The sequence below is a fragment of the Palaemon carinicauda genome, chromosome 20, assembly GCF_036898095.1.
Source record: "Palaemon carinicauda isolate YSFRI2023 chromosome 20, ASM3689809v2, whole genome shotgun sequence".
In the NCBI taxonomy this organism is placed as follows: Eukaryota; Metazoa; Arthropoda; class Malacostraca; order Decapoda; family Palaemonidae; genus Palaemon; species Palaemon carinicauda.
In genome coordinates, this window is record NC_090744.1 from 95699501 (window position 1) to 95719247 (window position 19747).

The following is a 19747-nucleotide window of genomic DNA, read 5'->3' on the forward strand; positions in this document are numbered from 1 at the left end:
AGAGAAATGGGGTTATGATAAAACTAACATTTTGAAATTTTTGTTATTGTTCAAATATAATATCTGATATAATAATTATCTATATACTCTTGCCCAAAAACTAAAAGAAACCTATGATGTTATACATCTGCATTCTAAGGAGCAAAATTATGGTCATTTGCAATTGAAAAGAAAATTGGTTGAACTTATTAGGAAATTCAAATATAGCATTAACGTGTGATTCTTGGATAATAAGGCTGCTACAGAGTGGCCTCTATATGAAAACTAGACTAGTGACGTGTACTGCTACGCTAAACCTTTCCAACTAAAACTAGATTAGAATTGGATAACATACGAAATCTTCCCAAAGGAAACTAACTTAGGGGTGGGTATTGACACACGAAACCTTTCAAAGAAATCTAGATTAGTGGTGGATATTAACAAAAAAAAAAAAAAAAAAAAAAAAAAAAAAAAAAAAAACCTCTATTAGTGGTGGGTATCAACAAACGAAATTTTCCAAAGAAAAGATGATTGGTGTTGGTATTGACACACGAAACCTTTTCAAAGAAACCAAGATTAGTTGTAGGTATTAACAGACGAAACCTTTTCAAAGAACACTAGATTAGTGGTGGGTAAAAACACGCAAAATCTTTTTTAAGAAAACTTGACTAGTGATGGTATTGAGACACGAAACGTTTTCAATGACAATTAGATTAGTGGTAGGTAATGACAGACGAAACCTTTCCAAAGGAAACTTTATTAGTGGTGCGTGTTGACACAAAACCTTTCCACAGAAAACCAGTTTACTTGTGAGTATTGATACAAGAAACCTTTCCAAAGAAAACTATATTATTGGTGGGTATTTGCACACAAAACTTTTCTAAATATAACTAGATTAAAGGTGAATAATAATAATATACAAAGTCTCGCCAAAGAAAACGATGATAGTATCAGGTATTGGTACACGAATCCTATCCAAAGAAAACTAAATTATTGGGGAGAATTGAGGCACGAGACCTTTCAAAAGAAAACAAATTACTGGTGGGTATTGACCCGACGAACCTTCATAGAAACCTAGATTAGTGGTGGGTATTGACACATGAAACTTTTCCAAAGAAAACTAGATTATTAACACATGAATCCTTTCCGAAGAAAAATAGACTAGCGGAGGATATTGACACATGACTAGTGGTGGGTATAAACACACGAAACTTTTCCAAAGTAAACTAGATTAGTGGTGGGAATTGACACACGAGATATTTCCGAAGAAAACTAGATTAGTGGTGGGTATTGACACATGAAACCGTTTCAAAGAAAGCTAGATTAATGTTGGGCATTGACACACGAAACCTTTTCAATGAGAACTAGATTTGTGGTGGGTGTTAAAACACGAAACCTTTCCAAAGAAAACTAGTTTAGAGGTGGGTATTTACACACGAAATCTTTCTAGAGAGAACTGGATTGGTCGTAGGTATTGACACACAAAATAGTTCCAAACAAAACTTGTTTATTGGTGGCTATTGACACGAAACCTTTCCAAAGAAAACTAGATTAATGAAGGGTATTGTCTCACGAATCCTTTCCAAAGAAAACTAGATTAGTGGTTTGTATTCCAAATCAAACTAGATTAATGTGGGTACTGGCACTCGAAGCCTTTCCAAAAAGAAAGTAGAGTAGTGTTGGGTATTGACACATGACACCATTCCAAAGTAAGCTAGATTAGTGATGGGTATTGACATACAAAACCTTACTAAAGAAAAGTAGATTAGGAGTAGATATTGACACACGTAACCTGATTAAAACTAGTCTCACGAAATATTTCCAAAGAAAACTAGATTAATGGTAGGTATTGATACACGAAATCTCTCCAAAGAAAACTTTATTGGTGGTGTGTATTGACACACGAAACCATTTCAAAGAAAACTAGATTAATAGTGGGTATTGACACTCGAAACTTTTCCAAAGAAAACTATACTAGCTGTGGTTATTGACACACGAAACCATTCCAAAGAAAACTTTATTTGCTGTGGTTATTGACACGTGAAACCATTCCAAAGAAAACTATAATAATAGGGGGTATTGACAATCGAAACCTTTCCAAAGAAAACTACATTAGCGGTGGTTATTGACACACAAAACCATTCCAAAAAAAAAACGATTAGTAGTGGATATTGACACTCGAAACCTTTCCAAAGAAAACTATATTAGCGGTGGTTTCTGACACACAAAACTATCCAAAGAAAACTAGATTAGTTGTGGGTATTGACACTTGAAACCTTTTCAATGAAAACTATATTAGCGTTGGTTATTGCCACGGAAAACCATTCCAAAGAAAATTACATTCGTAGTGGGTATTCACACCTAAAACTTTTCCAAAGAGAACTATATTAGCAGTGGTTATTGATACACAAATCCATTTCAAAGAAAACTCTACTAGCTGTGGTTATTGAAACACGAAACCATTCCAAAGAAAACTTTATTAACTGTGGTTATTGACACGCGAAACCATTCCAAAGAAAACTATGATAGTAGGGGGTATTGACAATTGAAACCTTTCCAAAGAAAACTATATTAGTGGTGGTTAATGACACACAAAACCATTCCAAAGAAAACTAGATTAGTATTGGGTATTGACTCGAAACCTTTCCAAAGAAAACTAAATTAGCGGTGGTTATTGACACACGAAACCATTACAAAGAAAACTAGATTCGTAGTGGGTATTGACACTTGAAACCTTTCCAAAGAAAGCTATATTAGCAGTGGTTTCTGACATACAAATCCATTCCAAAGAAAACTATATTATTGGTGGTTATTGACACATAAAACCATTCCAAAGAAAACTAGATTAGTAGTGGGTATTGACACTTGAGACCTTTTCAATGAAAACTTTATTAGCGGTGGTTATTGCCACGCAAAACCACTCCAAAGAAAACTACATTCGTAGTGGGTAGTCACACCTAAAACTTTTCCAAAGAGAACTGTATTAACAGTGGTTATTGACACACGAAACCATTCCAAAGAAAACTAGATTAGTAGTGGGTATTGACTCGAAACCTTTCCAAAGAAAACTAAATTAGCGCTGGTTATTGACACACGAAACCATTACAAAGAAAACTAGATTCGTAGTGGGTATTGACACTTGAACCCTTCCAAAGAAAACTATATTAGGGGTGGTTTCTGACACACAAATCCATTCCAATGAAAACTATATTATGGGTGGTTATTGACACACAAAACCATTCCAAAGAAAACTAGATTAGTAGTGGGTAGTCACACCTAAAACTTTTTCAAAGAACTGTATTAGCAGTGGTTATTGACGCACAAAACCATTCCAAAGGAAACTAGATTTGTAGTTGGTATTGACACTTGAAATCATTCCAAAGAAAACTATATTAGCGGTGGTTATTGACAGACGAAACCATTCTAAAGAAAACTATATTAGCGGTGGTTATTGACACACGAAACCATTCTAAAGAAAACTATATTAGCGGTGGTTATTGACACACGAAACCATTCCAAAGAAAACTATGTTAGTAGTGGTTATTGACACTCAAACCTTTCCAAAGAAAACTATAATAAAAGGTGGTTATTGATACAGGAAACCATTACAATGAAAACTATATTAGCGATGGTTATTGACACATGAAACCATTCCAAAACAATAGATTAGTAGTAGGTATTGACACTCGAAACCTTTCAAAAGAAAACTATATCAGTGGTGGTTATTGACACACGAAACCATTCCAAAGAAAACTATATTAGCGGTGGCTTTTGACACACGAAACCGAGCAGTGGAAGCTAGAGTAGTTATTGGTATTGACACTCGAAACTTTTCCAATGAAAACTAGACCAGTGATGGGTGTTAACACATGAAACCTTTCCAAAGAAATCTAGATTAGTGGTGGGATTGACATATGAAACCTTTCCTAAGTAACTAGGTTAGTAGTGGGTATTGACACACGAAACCTTTCCAGTGATAACTAGATTAGCGGTGGATATTGACACACGAAACTTTCTCAAAGCGAACTAAATTATGGAAGGATATTGACACAAAACTTTTACAATGAAAACTAAATTAGTTGTGGATATTTGCACTTGCAACCTTTCCAGAGAGAACTAGATTAGAAGTGGATAATTGACACACGAAACCTTCTCATAGAGAACTAAATTATTGAAGGGTATTGACACACAAAACCATTCCAAAGAAACTTAGATTAGCAGTGGATATTGACACCCGAAACCTTTTCAAAGAAAACTAAATTATTGAAAGCTATTTGCACACGAAACCTTTACGATGAAAAGTAGATTAGTGGTGGATATTTGCACACAAAACCTTTCCAGAGAGAACTAAATTAGTGGTGGGTATTGACACACGAAACCTTTTCAAAGAGAATTAAATTATTGAAGGGTATCGACACAAGAAACCTTTACTATGAAAAGTAGATTATTGGTGGGTATTGACACACGAAACTATTTCAAAGAAAACTAGATTAGTAGTGGCTATTGAGACGTGAAACTTTTCCGAAGAAAACTAGATTAGTGGCGGGTATTGACACGGGAAACCTTTTCAAAGCAAACTAAATTATTGAAGTGTGTTAACAAACAAAACCTTCGCTGTGAAAACCAGATTATTGAGGAGTTATTAACACATGAAACCTTTTCAAAGAAAACTTAGGTTATTGGGGGCTATTGACACACGAAACTTTTCTTAAGAAAACTAGATTAGTGGTGGGTATTGTCACACGAAACTTTCGCAAAGAAAACTAGAGTAGTGTTTGGTATTGACACACGAAACTTTCGCAAAGAAAGCTAGATTAGTGAAGGGTATTGGCACATGAAATCCTTTTAAAGAAAACTATATTAGTGGTAGGTATTAACACTTTTAACCTTTTAAGAATAAAAATAGATTAGTGGAGCGTATTAACACGTTACGTTTTTCGAAAGAAAACTAGATTTGTGGTGGGTATTGATACTCAAAACCTTTCAAAAAAAAAAAAAAAAAAAAAAAAATAAGTGGTGGGTGTTAAAATATGAAACCTTTTCAAAGAAAATTAAATAAGTGTAGGATATTGACACACGAAGCCTTTCAAAAAAAAAAAAAAAAAAATAGATTAGTGGTGCGAATTGACACATGAAAGCTTTAAAAATAAAACTAGATTAGTGGTAGGCATTGACACACGAAAGCTTTGCAAATGCGATTAGCTTAGTAGAAGTGTATTAACACTCGAAACCTTTGCAAAGGAAATTAGAGTAGTGGTATACGTTGACACACGACACATTTTCAAAGAAAACTAGATTAATGGTGGGTATTAACACAAAACCTTTCCAAAGAAAACTAGATTATTGAAGGGTATTGACACATAAAACCTCTCCAAAGAAAAGTAGAGTAGTGGTGGGTATCGACACAGGAAATTTTTCGAAAGAAAACTAGATTAATGAAAGGTATTGACACAAAATATTTCCAAAGAAAACTAGATTAATGGTGGTTATTGATAAAAAAAAAAAAAAAAAAAAAAAAACTATATTAGTGCTGCGTACTGACAGACGAAACCTTTTCAAAGAAACTAGATTAATGATGGGCATTGACACACGAAATGTTTCCAAACAAAACTAGGTAATTGAAGGGTATTGACACATAAATTATTAGAAAGAGAAAAAACTATATTAGTGATGGGTATTGACACACGAAATCTTTTCAAAGGAAACCAGATTACTGGTGGGCACTGTCACACGAAATATTTCCAAAGAAAACTAGGTCATTGAAGGGTATTGACACATGTAAATTATTAAAATGAAAAAACTATATTAGTGGAAGATATTGACACAAAACCTTTTCAAAGAAAAACAGATTAGTGGTTGGTATCGGCACGCAAAACGTTTCCAAAGAAAGTTTGATTAGGGAAGTATTTTGATACATGAAACCTTTCCAAAGAAAACTAGATTAGTGAAGGGTATCGACACACAAAACCTATGCAAAGAAAACTAGATTAGTGAAGGGTATTGACACACAAAACCTATGCAAAGAAAACTAGATTAGTGAAGGGTATTGACACACAAAACCTATGCAAAGAAAACTAGATTAATGAAGGGTATTGACACACAAAACCTATGCAAAGAAAACTAGATTAGTGAAGGGTATTGACACACAAAACCTATGCAAAGAAAACTAGATTAGTGAAGGGTATTGACACACAAAACCTATGCAAAGAAAACTAGATTAGTGAAGGGTATCGACACACAAAACCTATGCAAAGAAAACTAGATTAGTGAAGGGTATTGACACACAAAACCTATGCAAAGAAAACTAGATTAGTGAAGGGTATCGACACACAAAACCTATGCAAAGAAAACTAGATTAGTGAAGGGTATTGACACACAAAACCTATGCAAAGAAAACTAGATTAGTGAAGGGTATCGACACACAAAACCTATGCAAAGAAAACTAGATTAGTGAAGGGTATTGACACACAAAACCTATGCAAAGAAAACTAGATTAATGAAGGGTATTGACACGTGAATAATTTGCAAAGAAAACTAGATTAGTGGAGGGTATTGACACGAAAAATTTCCAAAGAAAACTAGATTAGTGAAGAGTATTGACACACTAAACCTATCCAAAGAAAACTAGATTAGTGAGGGGTATTGACACGTGAAAATTTCCAAAGAAAACTAGATTAGTGAAGGGTATTGACACACTAAACCTATCCAAAGAACACTAGATTAGTAGAGGGTATTGACACGTGAAAAATTTCCAAAGAAAACTAGATTAGTGAAGGGTATTGACACACTAAACCTATCCAAAGAAAACTAGATTAGTGAAGGGTATTGACACGTGAAAATTTCCAAAGAAAACTATATTAGTGAAGGGTATCGACACACGAAACCTTATCAAAGAAAACTAGATTAGTGAGGGGTATTGACACACGAGAAATTTCCAAAGAAAACTCTATTAGTGAAGGGTATTGATACACGAAACTTTTCCAAAGAAATCTAGATTAGGGTTGGGTGCTGACCTACGAAACCTTTCCAAAGAAAACTAGAGTAGAGGTGGGTATTGACACACGAAACCTTTCTCGTCCTCGCAGTCACTGTCCTGCAAGCCGTTCTCTTTAAGCATAAGGCAGTCTCCATTATTTGAGGGGCATTCGTAATTCCATCCGTGATCTATATCGGATTTTCTCGTTTGCCATTGCCAAAGAGCCACTGTAGCTTTAACCTCCTTGCTGAGGGAAGTTGTCATTGATCTTTTGCGTCCGCCCATCCACAAATCCACTGTCTTATTATCTGGTAAAAAATAAAATAAAATGGTTAGTCCTTTTATTATGTAAGGCAGAAGACTATAAATAATGGGAAGAAATTACTATAGAAGGTTATAAGAGTAATTACTAATAGGTTTAGGACACTTGATCATCCCTACCTGGATTTTCTCATTAATAATATTGTTTTTTGTTTTTTTTTAACTACAAGCAATTCATCCTATATATCATTCTTTAAGATTTTTTTTTTCTGTAGATGACTAAATTGTGGAACCGGTGGTACCTTAGTGCACTGTTCATCTGCTACTTATACATTTTACGTTGTTATTTGTCATAATCTTCTGTTTATATTTCATATTAATCTTTTATTGGTCATTCTTTTCCATCTCTTTTCCGCAATATGATGCTCCTTTTATTGAAGCCCTTGTGTTTTAGCATTGTGGTTTTGGAAATGGGGCTGCAGATTGCTTGTAAGGATAGTGATAGAATGATGAAGATGATACTATTACTAATAATGAGAATAACAATGATGATAATTACATTGCAAATTCAAGAACAATATGGATATCACTGCCGCCAAGAACTGATATTGAAAAGTTTTGTATCATATTTACATGGCAGATACTGAGATATGGATAGATAGCCAGCTGTCATACTTTGTTTTGTTAATATAGTTTTAGAAGTGACGTAGTCTCTTGTATTGAAAGTTTGAGGAACGCTCATGTAATAATACTCCCTATGGAAAGCGTTGCGGACCAGTATGTGATTTCAAATGCGTTACTCTGTTGTAGGTTACTTCTGCAAATATAGTAACTACATTCCACCGTTCAAGTAAACAATGATCTTTCATATAGTACCATAATACCACATAGCTAATCTAATGGGTGTTTAATTAAATATTACATTCTTTCTTTTTTATGGCATAAGTTCATTTTGATATGCATCATGAGTTGATAGAAATTTAACAACACATAAAAGGAAGGGAGATGGAGTAGATTTTTTTTATATAAACCACGACAGGCGTGCAGTATTGTCACTACCAACTAAGTTATGAATTTAATTTTTTTTTATTTATTTTTTTTAGAAGGATGCTACAGAGATCATGCCATTTTACTTGTAGATGTGTCAGTAATTCGCCAGTAGCGTACAGCAACCAGGATTTAACCAAAGAATATGATTTTGATTTAATCAGGCATAACTTCAGAGGTATATACAGTATATATATATATATATATATATATATATATATATATATATATATATATATATGTATATATATATAAATTCAGATAAAAGATAAGCTCTTGTTTTAATAGCTGGGTTTCTCAAAGGGCAAAAGGCAAAAACGGGCTTTCAAAGCTTCAAGTCTGATACGGCCAGATAATGGACATTAAACTAGATCATTAGTCGTCATGCAGATGAAATTATCGATGATATTAATACCTCTCCAGAGTATTAAAGAGTGTCTCATATAAAGTAATGGTAATATTTTTTTTAAGGTAAAGCATTCACATGCTCAAGAAATCTCTTCGAATCAGCACTGGTGGACCCTGAGTCCCATAAAGGTGCTAAGAACCTCACAGACTAGATTTACTAGCCCTTAGCAATCTTCTGAAACAGGAAACTGGAATTATTATTATTATTATTATTATTATTATTATTATTATTATTATTATTATTATTATTACTTGCTTAGCTACAACCCTATTTGGATGCTATAAGCCCAGGGGCTCCAACAAGGAAAATAGCCCAGTGAGGAAGGAAAAACGGAAAAATAAAATATCTTAACAAGAGTAGCAACATTAAAATAAACATGTATATAAACTATATAAACTTTTAACAAAACATGAGGAAGAGAAATTGGATAGAATACTGTGCCCGAGTGTACCCTCAAGCAAGAGAACTCTAACCCAAGACAGTGGAAGACCATGGTACAGAGGCCAAAGCACTACTCAAGACTAGAGAACAATGGTTTGATTTTGGAATGTGAGGACTGGTTAGATCAATCAGTGTGTTGTTACAAAGAGAACAGTAAATATGGGGAACAAAATGTTTTAGAATAATGGAATAACATTTCTAACTTCTGGAAGAAAGTTTTAATTTTTACTAGGTTGTAGTTTAATGTAGTGTGAGAGCTCGAGCTGGTCCCTGTGAGAGTTCAGTTGAACTTAACAATAAAGTTTTTCTCTTTACTTTGTTAGTTTTTATTCATGATAGAAAAATGACCAGTTGGGGATTATTAGGAGGAAACTGTTTAGTATGTAATACTGATCTGTGGTGGGTTTCATGTGTGATTATTTGTAATGGTTTTGGTACTTACAAGTTACAGATTCAGTTTTGGTACTTAAAAGTCACAGATTCAGTTTTGGTACTTAAAAGTCACAGATTCAGTTTTGGTACTTATAAGTAGCAGAATAGTTTTTGATACTTACAAGTCACAGATTCAGTTTTGGTACTTATAAGTAGCAGAATAGGCTTTGATACTCACAAGTCACAGATTCAGTTTTGGTACTTATAAGTAGCAGAATAGGCTTTGATACTCACAAGTCACAGATTCAGTTTTGGTACTTATAAGTAGCAGAATAGGCTTTGGTACTTACAAGTCACAGATTCAGTTTTGGTACTTATAAGTAGCAGAATAGGCTTTGATACTTACAAGTCACAGATTCAGTTTAGGTACTTACAAGTCACAGATTCAGTTTAGGTTCTTACAAGTCACAGATTCAGTTTAGGCACTTACAAGTCACAGATTCAGTTTTGATACTTACAAGTCACAGATTCAGTTTTGGTACTTATAAGTAGCAGAATAGGCTTTGATACTTACAAGTCACAGATTCAGTTTAGGTACTTACAAGTCACAGATTCAATTTTGGTACATAAAAGTCACAGATTCAGTTTTGGTACTTATAAGTCACAGATTCAGTTTTGGTACATAAAAGTCACAGATTCAGTTTTGGTACTTACAAGTCACAGATTCAATTTTGGTACATAAAAGTCACAGATTCAGTTTTGGTACTTAAAGTCACAGATTCAGTTTTGGTACTTAAAGTCACAGATTCAGTTTTGGTACTTATAAGTAGCAGAATAGGCTTTGATACTTACAAGTCACAGATTCAGTTTAGGTACTTACAAGTCACAGATTCAATTTTGGTACTTACAAGTCACAGATTCAGTTTTGGTACATAAAAGTCGCAGATTCAGCTTTGGTACTTACAAGTCACAGATTCAGTTTTGGTACTTACAAGTCAAAGATTCAGTTTTGGTACTTACAAGTCACAGATTCAGTTTAGGTACTTACAAGTCACAGATTCAGTTTTGGTACTTACAAGTCACAGATTCAGTTTTGGTACTTACAAGTCACAGATTCAGTTTTGGTACTTAAAGTCACAGATTCAGTTTTGGTACTTATAAGTAGCAGAATAGGCTTTGATACTTACAAGTCACAGATTCAGTTTAGGTACTTACAAGTCACAGATTCAATTTTGGTACTTACAAGTCACAGATTCAGTTTTGGTACATAAAAGTCGCAGATTCAGCTTTGGTACTTACAAGTCACAGATTCAGTTTTGGTACTTACAAGTCAAAGATTCAGTTTTGGTACTTACAAGTCACAGATTCAGTTTAGGTACTTACAAGTCACAGATTCAATTTTGGTACATAAAAGTCACAGATTCAGTTTTGGTACTTACAAGTCACAGATTCAGTTTTGGTACTTACAAGTCACAGATTCAGTTTAGGTACTTACAAGTCACAGATTCAGTTTAGGTACATAAAAGTCACAGATTCAGTTTTGGTACTTACAAGTCACAGATTCAGTTTTGGTACTTAAAGTCACAGATTCAGTTTTGGTACTTAAAAGTCACAGATTCAGTTCTGGTACTTAACAAGTTACAGATTCAGTTTTGGTACTTACAAGTCACAGATTCAGTTTAGGTACTTACAAGTCACAGATTCAGTTTTGGTACATAAAAGTCGCAGATTCAGTTTTGGTACTTACAAGTCAAAGATCCAGTTTTGGTACTTAAAAGTCACAGATTCAGTTCTGGTACTTAACAAGTCACAGATTCAGTTTTGGTACTTACAAGTCACAGATTCAGTTTTGGTACTAACAAGTCACAGATTCAGTTTAGGTACTTACAAGTCACAGATTCAGTTTTGGTACATAAAAGTTGCTGATTCAGTTTTGGTACTTACAAGTCAAAGATTCAGTTTTGGTACTTAAAAGTCACAGATTCAGTTCTGGTACTTAACAAGTTACAGATTCAGTTTTGGTACTTACAAGTCACAGATTCAGTTTAGGTACTCACAAGTCACAGATTCAGTTTTGGTACATAAAAGTCGCAGATTCAGTTTTGGTACTTACAAGTCAAAGATTCAGTTTTGGTACTTAAAAGTCACAGATTCAGTTCTGGTACTTAACAAGTTACAGATTCAGTTTTGGTACTTACAAGTCACAGATTCAGTTTAGGTACTTACAAGTCACAGATTCAGTTTTGGTACTTACAAGTCGCAGATTCAGTTTAGGTACTTACAAGTCACAGATTCAGTTTTGGTACTTACAAGTCGCAGATTCAGTTTTGGTACTTAAAAGTCACAGATTCAGTTCTGGTACTTAACAAGTTACAGATTCAGTTTTGGTACTTACAAGTCACAGATTCAGTTTAGGTACTTACGAGTCACAGATTCAGTTTTGGTACATAAAAGTCGCAGATTCAGTTTTGGTACTTACAAGTCAAAGATTCAGTTTTGGTACTTAAAAGTCACAGATTCAGTTCTGGTACTTTACAAGTTACAGATTCAGTTTTGGTACTTACAAGTCACAGATTCAGTTTAGGTACTTACAAGTCACAGATTCAGTTTTGGTACTTAAAAGTCGCAGATTCAGTTCTGGTACTTACAAGTCACAGATTCAGTTTTGGTACTTAAAAGTCACAGATTCAGTTCTGGTACTTAACAAGTTACAGATTCAGTTTTGGTACTTACAAGTCACAGATTCAGTTTAGGTACTTACAAGTCACAGATTCAGTTTTGGTACTTACAAGTCACAGATTCAGTTTTGGTACTTACAAGTCAAAGATTCAGTTTTGGTACTTACAAGTCACAGATTCAGTTCTGGTACTTAACAAGTCACAGATTCAGTTTTGGTACTTACAAGTCACAGATTCAGTTTTGGTACTTACAAGTCACAGATTCAGTTTTGGTACATAAAAGTCACAGATTCAATTTTGGTACATAAAAGTCACAGATTCAGTTTTGGTACTTACAAGTCACAGATTCAGTTTTGGTACTTACAAGTCACAGATTCAGTTTTGGTACTTACAAGTCAAAGATTCAGTTTTGGTACTTAAAAGTCACAGATTCAGTTCTGGTACTTAACAAGTTACAGATTCAGTTTTGGTACTTACAAGTCACAGATTCAGTTTAGGTACTTACAAGTCAAAGAATCAGTTCTGTTACCTACAAGTAGCAGAATAAGTTGTGGTATTTAAAAGTCACAGATTCCGTTTTGGTACTTGTCAAAGATTCAGTTTGGTACTTACAAGTCACAGATTCAGTTTATTTCTTATAAGTCATAGATTCAATTTTAGTACTTACAAGTCACAGATTTCGTTTTGGTACTTACATTCAAATGTTTCCATGAAAGAAAGAAATTTCAATATTGACTTTGGCTCAGCGAGGATGCTCCCTAGGGAATCACATAGCTCTGAAGAATTCTTGTAGGTAACTTGTGACTCTACGGTGACAAAGAAGCATTCTCCGTTAACAGCAAAGTACTTGGCCGGACATTTTGTTTCCTCTGTGGAAGAGATAGATCAGGTCTGAAGGGAATAGCCTCGAAAAGAAAAAATACACATATACAGAACCACAACAAATACAACCGTTTCTAATCCACTGTAGGGCAAAGGCCTCAGACTTGTCCTGATTTATGTCTGGGGTTTAGCTATTTCATCACCATGATGTCCATTGCGGACTGGTGAAGGTGGGAGACTTCAGTCTGATCGCTCACAGCATACCAACTTTGTTAGGGTGACCCTGATTTGTATAGCTTTGCTGGGCATGGCGGTACACAAACACTTTGCCCTCGTTAAGGGATCCCTACTTAGAAAGGGATATATATATATATATATATATATATATATATATATATATATATATATATATATATATATAATATATATATATATGTATATATACACAGTATATATATATATACATATATATTATATATATACAGTTTATATACATATATCATATATATATATATATATGTATATATATACATATATATATATATATATATATATATATATATATATATATATATATATATATATATATATATACACATATATATGTACACACACACTAGAAAATACATAGAGGAAAAGTATTTAGTATGATTTAAGAGTTTAGACGGTATCACATATACATCAACATAGCTGTAATATATTTCAAATGACTAGTAAGTATGGTATACAATTTTGGCATTAATTTTCTTAAATTCATTATTCTGCTTTAATCTTACCTTTAAGCCTTGCTTGGGATTGGTTGAACAGATTTTCAATCTTGGCAGTGAGGTTAGCAAAACCCAATAACGTGAGCGTTGTCAGATCCTGGAGACCTGCCTCGTCCTGACTGGGCTTCGTGGTCAGAATCTCTTTAATCTGTTGGAGGTTAGTTTTGGCCTCCAACAGACCGTCATTTGTGATGTTAAGATCTTCAGAGATTTTGACAACTTTAGGGTGAATGAACTCTTTGTTTTTGGCGAAGGCTTCCTCGATTACACTTGTGATGTTACTGAAGTCAATGTCTGTCTCCCCAATGGAAGCATTAGAACATTTTTCAATGAGGACCTTCATGGTGTCTCTGTCGATCTCCCTGCTTCTGGTGACATCAATGAATTCAATTAGGGCCTTTGACAAGTTCTGCAGCTCTCCCTGAATGTCCGTCAAAATGGTATGGGAAAGTAAAGGAGCTTCGGTTGTAGGAAGAACGCCTTCCAGAACAGGTGGTAGACCAGTTTTGTAGCAGCACAGTTTATCATCTGTTATGTTACCAATAGCATAGTGAACCTTTGCAATACTGTCATCTATTGATGCCAACGTCCTCTGAAAGTCTGCAATGAAATAGAGTAAGTTATTCTTATCAAAACTTGTGTCGTTTAGAATAATCTTGTCAACCACTCTGATAGATTAATTTCATTCATAATTTTTATAACTATCCATATAATTAAGAGAATATTCAAGAGCATAATTAGAATATCTGTATTTAAAGTCTCATAATTCCATGATGAAAGATAATAGAAAGATTATTAGGTGTCTAAACAAGAGCAAGTTTAGCATTCTACCTGAGATTATAATTTTTTCGTAAACTGTTTCCTTGTTTTTACATCTATTCGGTTTTTAGAACAAAGTATTTGATAGTGTGGGAGTGTAATCAAATGTCCATGATCAAATAAGATTAATTATGATTTCTGTTGTATATAACTATTGCTATTGGAACATTTTTATATATTTTTTCCACTTACTTAGTTCCCGATTTACGGGGTAGCCAAGGTAGCTAATTTATTTTGGGAAAACCACAACGTTATTAATTCGAATTCATCATTGTAATTACTTAAGAAAATCCTTTGGTTTATCATTCTAGAGACTATTTTAGTAATCCGGTCTCATATATATATATATATATATATATATATATATATATATATATATATATATATATAAAGATATAGCAAATAATTTATTGTTTTCTAACACGTGCACCTTTGTGTATTTCTCTATGATGGCTATATTTGTATTGTGGTAATGTCCCATTTTTACCACATCTAATAAATTAAGATAATTAAGCTATCATATTTGGATGTTCATTCTAATGTCTAATTTCTTCACTATGTGATAGAGTCGCTCATATCTATTGCCTATTTGTACTATTCTGATATGTCGAGCATTTTACATGTGCAAGAATGAGCTTTTAAAAGGAAAATTGGCGCCAGGAAAACGAGAAGATTGATATTAAGGGCAATTCTAATGGATGAAGTCTAGAAGATACCAAAGTTTTTAGTAAAGATGGAGAATTTGTATGGAAAATGAACTGAAATATATAAATTGATTGATGAACCAGCTCAACTTTGTATAATTGGAATTTGGATGTTTAGTTCCAAATGGAAGAACCGTAAAGGTTAAAGGTCTCTGGTTTCAGTTCCAATTTCATCAGAATAGATGCTCATCAGAACGTCAGCCGGGCATGCCCAACCACAGAAGTGGCTTCCTCGGTAAACAGCTTTAACTCACGGTCCCGGGCTGGGGTCGATCTGCTTCCGTGGGAATGCTAGGCGAACCCGTTGCCAATGTACTAGCCAGGAGGCTAGGTTGAAGTTGTTGAGGTAATCTTTACAAATATACTGTACTTTGTTTGAGGTGAGAACAGGTCAAAGACTTGATACGATAGAGGTACTGTTCTGTTAACGTTTTTATAGTTTATATAGGAAATATTTATTTTAATACTCTTACTGTTATTAAGATATTTTATTTTTCCTTGTTTCTTTTCCTCACTGGGCTATTTTTTTCTGTTTGGGCCCCTGGGCTTATACCTTCTTGCTTTTCCAACTAGGGTTGTAGCTTAGCAAGTAATAATGATAATAATAGTCTGGCCTATCCTTTACAGATTCTCCTCTTTCCTCATACACCTGACAACACTGTGATTAATAGACAATTCTTCTTCACCCAAGGAGTTAACTACTGCACTGTAATTGTTCAGTGGCTACTTTCCTCTTGATAAGGGTAGAAGAGACTTTTTAGCTATGGTAAGCAGCTCTTCTAGGAGAAGGACACTCCAAAATCAAACCATTGTTCTCTATTCTTAGGTAGTGCCATAGCCTCTGTACCATGGTCTTCCACTGCCTTGGGTTAGAGTTCTCTTGCTTGACGGTACACTCTGGCACACTTTTCTATTTAGTTTCTCTTCCTCTTGTTCTGTTAAAGTTTTCATAGTTTAAATAGGAAATATTTATTTTAATAATGTTACTATTCCTAAAATATTTTATTTTTCCTTATTTCCTTTCCTCACTGGGCTATTTTCCCTGTTGGGGCCCCTGGGCTTATAGCATCCTGCTTTTCCAACTAGGGTTGCAGCTTAGCATATAATAATAATAATAATAATAATAATAATAATAATAATAAGAAAATTATGTTTTTAGTTTGTTGGAAGGGTTAAAGAGTTTGGAAGTTTTTAGTGATAGGAGGAAAGGGAAACAAAGAGTATTTATGAGGGTAAATTTTCTGATATTTTCAGATGGTAAACCTGAATGTTAACTTTGCTCTTACCTTTGTTATTCAAACTTGTTTTATTGGACAGATCCGTCAGTGAATTTTGAAGATTGACAACTTTTGACAGATTTTCAATGAAGCCTTTCGCTGCAACATCCTCCAGTGTCTCAAGCTTTTTGTCTGTAGGAAAAAATCTTCATGTTAATTGTGTATGTCTGTCTTTATCTATCTATTCATCGCCCTTATATAATAAAGACCAAGTGTCCAGTTACGCTTAGCAGCATTGCCAGACGTATAACTACTCGGATTCTCCCTGTCCCTTGCGTAGAGGGGAGAGAAGTCATATCCTTATGAGAGTGTACATGTGTTTGCATATCTATCTAAATATTTAGCCGTCATTTTTTAAGAGTTGCGTACACTAGTAACCTTGAAATATATATGTCTATATATATATATATATATATATATATATATATATATATATATATATATATATATATATATATATGTATATATGTGTGTGTGTGTGTATGGTATGTACACACACACACACACACACACATATATATATATATATATATATACATATATATATATATATATATATATACGTATGTATGTATGTATGTATATATATACTCTATATATATTGTGATATAAGTTCGTTAAGTGTTGAACACTTATCTTTTTTCTCTCGGTTTGAATCCTGTGACAATTTTTTTTTTCAGTACCAAATTCAAATTAGTTTGCATCGGAAAAAAAAATATCCAACGTTGCACAATGCTACTAAATTAACAGAGTAGAATGACTACATTTTGTCAATTACTTTGCAAGCACCTGCTACTTTTTGTGTGTGTTAAGCTTTTTCTTCCTAAATGTCTTGAAAAATAAGGGCAAGTAGGCTTACCTTGTTCGCTTAGGAGTTTACTGTTGTTTATAAATATGGATTTACTCCTGGTTATTTCTTGGTTGAGCAGAGCAAACCCGTCCCTGATCAGTTCCATGAACGTCCCCTGACTTTCCTTCAGCTTCTTGATGTCGTCTCCTGGGGTATCTGTGAAAAAAAGGGGCTGGTCACTTTTGGTGACTTAGGTTTGATGATTAAACTTGCATGATTTGCATACAGAGTCATTAGATCAACTATTTTTTTATTTGTTACCTTCGCCAATCTCGTTGCGAAGGTTATGTTTTGATAGGTCCATGTTTGTATGTCTCTGCCTGTGTGTTTGTGACTCGCATAGCGCAAAAACTATTTGATCGAATCTCATGAAATTTGGTGGTATGATTGACCATGATCCAAGGATAATTTGATTAGATTTTGGGAAGGATTCGGTCAATGGTCAATGGTCAAGGTCACGAAAAAGTAAAAAATGTATTTTTACCATATCGTGGGCAAATCTCATGAAATTTAGTGGGATGATTGACCATGATCCAATGACAATTTAATTAGATTTTGGGAGTGATTGGGTCAATGGTCAAGGGCAAGGTCATTAAAAGGTCAAAGATTTTTTGATTCGTCGTAAATTTTTATCTACTTTGCTCGAAAAATTCAATTGCCTATCTTGTGATATACAACATGATATAAGTGAAGGTATGCTCTCTACTGAGTGCCCGTTCTTGTTTGACATGTATTTATGAAGAATCTTAATTAAACAATCAACACGAGTTGTAATTATCTTTCTTTTATCCATCATCAACTCGGCAATAATCTTACCTTGATAATTTTTTCCAATATGTAACATTAACATGGTAGTTATCGTTTTCATGTAACACTAGTTATCTTACTTATGTCAAACTCCACTAACAATTAACGTCAACACAGCAATTGTATTACCCTTGACAGACTAATTGATATCAAAACTGCAACATTTATAGCCTTCTAAACATCTGTGAATAAGTAATATCAACACTTCACTTATCTTTGAGAATCACTATCAGTAATTAATCATCAATATAAACAGACATCAACACAGTATATCACTTCACCCCTCCCAAGTTTCGTTGATGATCTGTAATCAACATAGCAGTTGTTTTAGCCTTGTCAAATTCTGCCAGTAGGTAATGTTAGTGCATTATTATTATTATTATTATTATTAGCTAAGCTACAGCCCTAGTTGGAAAAGCAGGATGCTATAAGCTTAAGGGTTTCAACGGGGAAAAGAAGTGATCATGAACTTAACAATCGGCTTATCTTTGACAATATCCTTCTATAATCAACATAGCAGTTGTTTTTAGCCTTGTCAAGTTCTGCCAATAGGGCCAATAGGTAATCTTAGGGCAGCATTTGTCAAACTCTTGTCAAGAATGATAAAAAAGTCACCATAAACACAACAATCGGCTCACCCTTGACAAGATCCATCAGCACCTGGTTAATCTGAGTAATTGCCAGCTGATTAGCCAAAGCGGAGAATCGCAGGTGGTCCATAGGGTTCACTTTTCCATCATAGTCGTTTATGCCATCGTCGTCGTCGGTCGGTGGTTTCGCTATCGACAGCAGGAGACTCGGGAAAAGCATTTGGTACTGCAGGAGTGGATGATGCACCATGTGGTCCTGGAACACGCCTTGGGGCAGACCATTCACCATCTTGAATTAGTTGTTAGTCAATACTTTCCTCGTCTGATTTCTGTAGGGGTGGAAACCAAAGACCCTTCAGTATTCAAAAACTTTGCTGTTGCCTCATAAGTTGCACATGATTTCGTTATATTTTTTAATCTCTGTACCTGAGGTTTCTCTTATAACTATTGGGATTCGTTTTTAGCAAAAAGAATGAGAGTCACAGTTGTAGGAATAGTTACTCATATGATTCTCACACAATAAAGATAAACAAGAATTTACAAATGAAGTACATTTATGCCAAGGTATTTTCATGAAACTATGAAGGGACACATACAGTACAGTACTTACATTACACTAAAGAAAAAAAAAATATTTTGCACTAGTTGACGATCAACAATGCTTTGCTCACTCGATTTTCATTTGATTTTGCTCAATATATCCAGACACACATCCTTTCACCATAGAATATGGCAGGTGATATCCAACGCGTTGTAATACCACCGGAGACTTTCGTTTAATGTGAATTGAATCCGGTCGTGTATTCAAGAAAAATATCTCGAGTGAAAGAGAGATAGAGAGAGACGGACAGACACACACAGATGGTGAGGGATCATTTCGGTGCAGCTAAACTGGATATTTTATCAGGGTCTGTGTGATGTTAGTACACATCAGCCGATGACGGCACA

General features: G+C 34.2%; 1 protein-coding gene across 1 annotated transcript; it reads right to left on the reverse strand.

Moving 5' to 3' along the window:
• Window positions 1-470: 470 nt before the first annotated feature.
• LOC137614328 (uncharacterized) lies at window positions 471-19623 on the reverse strand. The gene is made up of 7 exons (XM_068344090.1): window positions 19410-19623; window positions 18848-19128; window positions 17412-17558; window positions 16562-16684; window positions 13762-14352; window positions 12859-13032; window positions 471-7263 (listed from the first exon to the last, which is right to left on the reverse strand). Exons 2-7 carry the CDS (start codon window positions 19086-19088, stop codon window positions 7016-7018), a joined length of 1524 nt encoding a protein of 507 aa, XP_068200191.1. The 5' UTR covers window positions 19089-19128; window positions 19410-19623; the 3' UTR covers window positions 471-7015.
• Window positions 19624-19747: the final 124 nt, after the last annotated feature.

What these genes read in the sequence shown, in the direction of transcription:
- LOC137614328 (XM_068344090.1), bottom strand. Translation starts at nt 19,088, where the DNA reads ATGGTGAATGGTCTGCCCCAAGGCGTGTTCCAGGACCACATGGTGCAT. An exon ending in TAAACTCCTAAGCGAACAAG is followed by an intron (nt 16,685 to 17,411) that starts GTAAGCCTACTT and finishes TTTTTCCTACAG; the next exon opens with ACAAAAAGCTTGAGACACTG. An exon ending in AACAAGTTTGAATAACAAAG is followed by an intron (nt 14,353 to 16,561) that starts GTAAGAGCAAAG and finishes ATTTCATTGCAG; the next exon opens with ACTTTCAGAGGACGTTGGCA.